The following is a 7,604-nucleotide window of genomic DNA, read 5'->3' on the forward strand; positions in this document are numbered from 1 at the left end:
GTCAGTTACTTAGGGAGTGAATTCTTGTTCCAGGGTCTGGAAACACAAATTGTTACATTTGGGGGCCTTGACTGCTACACTCCTCCTCTTCGAGTTGTTGGTATGAGACCACTGATGAAGACAGCTGCATTCATGGGGCTCACAGTTCTTATCAGTCCAGTGAAGTCTTATTTAAGAACTTTAGATTTTTGCTTGGACACATCATTTGAACCTGTGTGTAGTACAATGTTTTGTACTGTCGGACATTTGGCCACAGTTTTCAGTAATCTCTCCTGCATGTCACTGACCAAATTGTTTGGAAAGCACAGGACTTTAGTGTTCCTGCTGCAGAACCACTGAACATCTTTCATTGTGGACTCACCCGCAATCAGAATCTCAGGCCGAGCCTTCAGCTTTCTTTCTGGCCAATGACCTTCTGACAGGTTACAAGTCCTCTTCATGCTGTTTTCCAGTGGATGGTTGTTGGGCTAAGTCCATCCATCTTCCTCCGCTTCATCCGGGACCGGGTCGCGGGAGCAGCAGTCTAAGCAAAGATGCCCAGACTTCCCTCTCCCCGGCCACTTTCTCCAGCTCCTCTGGGGGGACCCCGAGGCGTTCCCAGGCCAGCTGAGAAACATAGTCTCTCCAGCGTGTCCTGGGTCTTCCCCGGGGCCTCCGCCCAGTGGGACATGCCCGGAACACCTCACCAGGGAGGCGTCCAGGAGGCATCCGGACCAGATGCCCGAGCCACCTCAACTGGCTTCTCTCGATGCGGAGGAGAAGCGGCTCTACTCCGAGCTCTCTCCGGGTGACCGAGCTTCTCACCCTATCTCTAAGGGAGCGTCCAGCCACCCTCAGGAGAAAACTAATTTCAGTCGCTTGTAGTCGGGATTTCTTTCTTTCGGTCACAACCCAAAGCTCATGACCATAGGTGAGTACTGGAACGAAGATTGATCGGTAAATTGAGAGCTTTGCTTTCTGGCTCAGCTCTCTTTTCACCACAACGGACCGGTACAGCGACCGCATAATAGCGGACGCAGCTCCAATCCGCCTGTTGATCTCACGCTCCGATCTTCCATCACTCGTGAACAAGACCCCGAGATATTTAAACTCCTCCACCTGAGCCAGGAGCACTCCACCCACCCAGAGAGAGCAAACTATATTTCTCCGGTCGAGAACCATGGCCTCAGACTTGGCTGTGCTGACCCTCATCCTGGCCGCTTCACACTCGGCTGCAAACCGCTCCAATGCATGCTGGAGGTCCCGGTTTGATGGAGCCAACAGAACAACATCATCGGCAAAGAGCAGAGAGAAAATCCTGTGGTCCCCAAACCAGACCCCCTCCGGCCCCTGGCTGTGCCTAGAAATTCTGTCCATAAAGACTATGAACAGAACCGGTGATAAAGGGCAGCCCTGCCGGAGTCCAACATGCACCGGGAACAGGTCTGACTTACTGCCGGCCATGCGAACCAAGCTCCTGCTCCGGTCATACAGAGACCGGACAGCCTTGGTTAAGGCTCCCTGGAGCCCATATTCCCAGAGCACCCTCCACAGGACACCACGGGGAACGCGGTCGAACTCCTTCTCCAAATCCACAAAACACATATGGACTGGATGAGTGAACTCCCACGAACCCTCCAGCACCCTGAAGAGGGTGTAGAGCTGGTCCACTGTTCCACGACCAGGACGGAAACCGCACTGTTGTTCTTGAATCTGAGGTTCGACTATCGGACGGACTCTCCTCTCCAGTACCCTGGCATAGACTTTCACAGGAAGGCTGAGGAGTGTGATTCCCCGGTAGTTGGAACACACCCTCCGGTCCCCCTTCTTGAAAAGGGGAACCACCACCCCAGTCTGCCAGTCCAGTGGTACGGTTCCTGTCTGCCAGGACCTGTCTGCCATGGGAGACCCTACCAGGGGGCAGAAGCCCCCGACAGCATAGCTCCTGAGATCACTCAAGCACTCAAACCCCTCCACCACGTTAAGGTGGCGGTTCAAGGAGGGCTGTTGGGTTAAATATTGGAGCAAATCTGTTCTGCAGTTTCACTGCTCCGCTCACGGTTGTCTTTGATGTACAGAAATAGAAGAGGTCCTCTGTCTCGTAGGAAGATACGGCAGTCAGCCTCAGAGATGTCAGCTCTCCATGTGGAGTCGGTCCTCCCATGTCCTCCAATTTTCAAGTCGTTTGATTTATTTTTTGAGTTTGGATCAGTGTGGTTTCAGGGAGGATTATATCTCGATGGTTTATTATCGTGCAGAGATGCTGTTTATTTCTCCGTCAGGGTATCTGTTTCTTTTAGCTGAGTGTTAGCTTTCTACTAGTGGCAAAGTTGTATTGTTTCCATGAAATCCATTTACCACAACATTCACTTCTATGTGGCATCTTTACCAGCGCTGTAATCTTTTGGAGAAGGTCTTGGTAATCCTTTGAGGAGGGGGAAGGCGTCTTGCTAGAAAGTAAAAAATCGAAATGTTTTTTATTTTATTTACTTTTTATACCTTTATGAGAAAAAAAGGACGATTGGGGGGGGGATTTCTGACTATTATATTGTTCTGTTTTTCTTTTTTTGAATTGTGTCTTTCTAAAACAGCAAATCAGTTTCTGGAAGAACTTGAGGCAGAAACATTCAAATGAGTTTCAGTTCATTCTGATGAAGGAGGTTTTTGTACGACGACTTTTCACTGTGTGAACACATTCTGACTGTTGATCTCGTGAAAACTCTGACAATAATAAACTCCTGAATCTTCAGCCTGGACTCGACTGATGGTCAGAGTGAAGTCAATTCCATTTCCTGTTCCACTAAATCTGGAGGAGACTCCTGAAAAACTGTATTTTGTTCTGTAGATCAGAAGTTTAGGAGCTTTTCCAGTTTTCAGTTGGTACCAGGCAAGATAGTATTGAGAACCAGAAAAGTAATATACTTGTTTATTGGCCTTACAGTCAATAGAGACGGTTTGACCGAGCTGCACTGATTTAGCTGCTAACTGAGTCACAACAACATTTTGTCCAACAGAACCTGCAGAGAGAGAAGAACCACAAAGAACATGAGATGCTGAGGAGAAACTCAGCTGCACTCCAGATGATTCTCACATGACACAAACATGATCTTCCTCACCCTGAATGAAGCAGAGGAGAGTCCAGATGAGGACGCAGATCAAAGTCATGCTTTTAGTGATGAGGAGGAGGAGGAGGATTTCTGTGTCTTCTGCTGTGATGAAGGACAGCTGTCAGTCATCCAGTCTTCAACTCTCAGGACTATAAAGTCTCCCAGAGCACTGGAGCATGGAGCTGCTGATGCAAAGTGTTTCTATGGAAATGCAACCACTGACTCCAACAGGAACATGGATCTCTGTCATCAGGATTCTCACACATGGATCCAGCAGAGATTCCAGATGGGATTCTGAAATATTGGTCTTTACTTTGATTCTGAAACATGTTTTATCACTATTATCAAAAATAATATCACTATTATTAAAAATAACTTTTACATCTGCAGAACAAAAACTTTAATGAACATTTAGCAGAATAAAGACACATTTTTCTCTCAGTTGTTTTCCAGTGCGACTCTGTAGAGTTTGTTGTGTTCAAAGTCAGAGAGCGTGTCTCTCTGCAGTCAGAGGTTTTTGTACGACGACTCAGTTAGTTTGTATCACTGTGGTACACGTTTGGTGGAGGAACCAGACTGGATGTTGGAAGTAAGTTTCTAAATATTTTTATAAAATTTAAACTAAATTTTTATTAATTATTAACCAATTTTTTATTGAAAGTTTTAATTTATAGAAAATTTAAATGTTATTTTAAAAATTTACAATTCTTTTAAACATTTGAGCTAGTAAATCATGTTTCAAGTTTTACTTTTTAAATAACTTTGATCCTTAAATGACTTTTATTTGCGAAGATAAACAATTACTATTACAAAGTAAGATGATTATATTGTTTCCTTGTTTTAAAATAAGTTAAAAAAAAGTATAATTACATTTTTTTTACCACAGTAAATGTTTAATTTAATATTTTAACAAAATAATTTAATGTTTATGATAATTCGATTTGATCTCAAATCTGCATAATCTCTTTTGGGGTCACAGGTTGACAAACTTCTCAGAAACTCTTGGTTCTAAAATAACATTGATCTATTTTGAAGATGTTTCTTTGACATTAGTTGATGTTTTTGACTGATCTAATAATCTTAAAGAAGACAAATGTTTTCAGTCTGTTTGTTGAAATGTTGATGAAATAAGCGAAGAAAGATGAAAATGATGGATCTTCTTGTTTGAATTTGTTCTAAAGAGCGTTTGTCCTCATGAGGACTCTGTGTGCTGATCTGCATGAGAGCTTTCTTAACCCTTCCGCTCTCTTTGGGGTCCAGTTGACTCCAACCACATATTGATATGTGAGTCCTTCCATGACAAAGGTGGACAGGATTTTATGTCTGTCATGGACATTAGTGAAACTCAAAAATCAAAGATAAAAAAAAGTTCAGCGCACTGTCTTGGGGGGTCCAGATGACCCCACTTTTAATGTAAACATACTAAGGAGAGCGGAAGGGTTACAGGAAGTGAAACAGTGTGTGAGTGAGTGACTGATGGAGCAGAAACAAACATCTGACAGAAACTTCTTCAAGAAGAACATCAACGTTCACACAGTCGAGGAGTTTGATTGACAGCTGCCTGTGTGCTTCCTGTCCTCTAAGCTGATTGGTGTCTCCTAGGTGATGTCCGTCCCACCCTGACAGTGCTGTCCCCCTCCATGGATCAGGGGAACGCCACACTCCTGTGTCTGGCCAACAATGGCTTCCCTTCAGGCTGGACTCTGTCCTGGAAGGTGGACGGCAGTGGCAGCAGCAGCAGCAGCAGCCATAGGGTGCTGCAGAAGGACGGCCTCTACAGCTGGAGCAGCACCCTGAGGCTCTCTGCAGACCAGTGGGAGAAGGTGGACTCTGTGACCTGTGAGGCCACCCAGGGCTGCCAGACTCCAGTCTCAGAGACACTGAGGAGAAACACCTGTTCCTAGTCACCACCTCAATGACTTGTTTTTGCTTTTACTAAGTTTTCTGCTGGATAGATATTGTCCATTTTCTTTCTTTTGTGTGCTATCAAAATATTTGTATTAAATGTTGATTATTTGATGCTTTCTGCAAAATAAAATTACTTTTCAAAGTTGTTTGGTATGTGATTGCCAATTGCCCAGGCAAATATGAACATTTTATCTAAGACATTTGTGTTCTATAGTGGTGAAATTGATTTTAAAATGAAAATTCATCAATCAATAAATCTACTAAACCCATAAAGTTTTTTATTTAACCTTTATTTTACCAGGAAATCCCATTGAGACTACATCTCTATTTCAAGGGAGACCTGGGCCAAAAGGCATCAATACAAGAAAATAAAATGCAGTTAAAACAATTAAAATAGAAATAAAATACAATAAGTGATAAACTGTGTCCAGACTACGGAGAGTTGATGAGGCAACATTCTTGTACAGAATGTCCCCATAGTCCAAAATTGGGAGGAAGGTGCTCTGAACAAGTCTTTTCCTCACACCCAGGCTTAGACAAGATTTATTTCTGTAATAGAAACCTGGAAGAGCCTTTAGCTTTTAGTTAGCTGTAACTGATGAAGACAATGCTGAAGTTGATGGAAGGCTTCCTGAAGCTCATTTACAGCATGACTGACAGAAGAAGCAACTGTATAAATGATGGTATCATCTGCATAAAGATGGAACTTAACATTCGACAAATGACTACCCAGGTTATTAATAAAAATGGTGAAAAGGATAGGATCTAAAATGGACCCCTGTGGAACTCCACTATTGATGTTCATAAATTCCAATTTTGCATCTTCAACAATCACACACTGGGTTCTCTGTGAGAGATCATTTCTAAACCACCCAATACCAGAATCACCTAGACCAATAAGATTCAGCTTTTGTAGTAGAAGCTGGTGATTTACAGAATCAAAGGCTTTAGATAAGTCCACAAATAGGGCTGCACAGTGTAATTTGTTGTCTAGAGCATTGATTGTGTCATTTGTTACAGATACAACAGCTGTTACAGTGCTGTGGCCTGCCCTGAAACCTGACTGAGATTCACACAGAACCGAGTTAGAAGCTAAAAAGAGTTTTAGTTGAGATCATGGGATTCAAGAATTTTTGCAAGAACTGATCATTTGGAGATGGGTCTCTAGTTGTTTACCTTAGATTGATCCCCACCTTTCAAAAGAGGAAGAACATGATCTGCCTTCCAAACTTTAGGATTTATGTTTGACAGAATACTTAAATTAAAAATATGGGCGATGGGTTCAACTATAAAATTATCTGCAACTCGTAAGAAGTAGGGGTCTAGATCATATGGACCAGGAGATGTTTTTGGATCAATGGCTTTTGCAACTCTGAGATGAAAGAGGGACTAAGCCAACTGAAGTAAAATGTTTGTTGAATTGCTTTGCAATTTCCTCTTTCTGCTGTATGACAACAGAGTTCACGATGAGGTTTACAGGTGTAGTTGACCGAGTCAAGGAACTGCATTTGTTTCTTAGGGTTTTAAAAGTGATCCAATCAGAGTTTGAGTTAATCTTACTTTGGTCCAGGCAGCATTTGTTTCTCTGAGCATGTGTAAAAGTTCTTGTGTGACCCAGGGATTTTTCTGCCCATAAATCCAAAATTTTTTGACGTAAATATTTTGTATTGAAATGCGGGAACTCCAACTTTGGAGTTGGTCTTGAAGTAGTCTTAGTATCTGCTAGTGCTGGTTGGATGTTAAGCAGCCTGCCCAGATAAGTGTTCCATTGTGTTGGTGGATTCTGGCTCCCCCATGTGTCACTGGGGGATTTGGGCCGGTCGTGCATGCACACTTTTTGTCCAGCGACGATGCATTTCAGTGTTTACTTGGCGAGTTCCTGCACATGCTCTTTGATTTTAAAGGTGGGGCCCAAACTTTTCAGAGGTTGATGGACTGTGTTGTGCGACCTTAACTCCGTGTTTGTCTATCTAGATGACATTTTGGTAGCCAGCTCCTCCCCTGAGGAGCACCTCGTTCACCTCAGGGAGGTTTTCCAGCGCTTGGAAACTCATGGGTTGATCGTCAACCTGCCCAAATGCCAGTTTGGTTTGCCAGCCATCGATTTTTTTGGCCATCGCACTTCAGCACAGGGGGCAGCTCCCCTGCCCTCTAAAGTCCAGGCGGTGGTGTTACCCCCACTCTTGGACTTCACACCCAGCAGGCTATGCGGTCAAGGAGGGTGTGGCCTGATGGTTTTGTGTGTATATATGTGATGATTTTCCCACCTTTATTCTGTTTGTACATGAGAGGATAAAGTTTTATGTTCTGAACATAAAGAAGTCTCCTTTTCTTTATTGCCACAGCCCCACTTTTAATGTGAACCTGACTATCACAAGGGTTAAACATGGCTTGTGATGATATTTCAATTAGGTTTTGTCAAGACTGGATCATGTTTTGTTGTGTAGTGTGTTATTATTGCTGCGTGTTTCTGAGTTTTGAGTCTTCATATTGATCGCAAAGTGAACTTTTGACTGAAGAGTCAAGAATTTTGTACGTTTAGCGTGACTCCTCATCCTGCTGTCTGGATATTCTACCCACAAGCTTTTTCAAAAAAGTTTCAAAGATCCT

General features: G+C 43.3%; 1 protein-coding gene and 2 gene segments (V, D, J or C); 2 read left to right on the top strand and 1 right to left on the bottom strand.

The window, feature by feature from the left end:
* Window positions 1-2,261: 2,261 nt before the first annotated feature.
* Window positions 2,262-3,391, bottom strand: LOC112162445. The segment is given in 2 exon segments: window positions 2,262-2,996; window positions 3,096-3,391. Coding segments are annotated over 2 exon segments (387 nt in total).
* On the top strand, window positions 3,263-5,197 carry LOC112162446. The segment is given in 3 exon segments: window positions 3,263-3,391; window positions 3,624-3,675; window positions 4,689-5,197. Coding segments are annotated over 3 exon segments (483 nt in total).
* Window positions 5,198-6,844: 1,647 nt separating this feature from the next.
* The window catches only part of LOC112162447, a 6,234-nt gene continuing 5,474 nt past the window's right edge, over window positions 6,845-7,604 (top strand). The window contains exons 1-2 of the mRNA XM_024298232.1: window positions 6,845-6,920; window positions 6,969-7,228. Coding sequence (XP_024154000.1) covers window positions 6,845-6,920; window positions 6,969-7,228 — 336 coding nt within the window. The remainder of the gene's footprint in view (window positions 6,921-6,968; window positions 7,229-7,604) is intronic.

This window comes from Oryzias melastigma, linkage group LG11 (genome assembly GCF_002922805.2).
Source record: "Oryzias melastigma strain HK-1 linkage group LG11, ASM292280v2, whole genome shotgun sequence".
In the NCBI taxonomy this organism is placed as follows: Eukaryota; Metazoa; Chordata; class Actinopteri; order Beloniformes; family Adrianichthyidae; genus Oryzias; species Oryzias melastigma.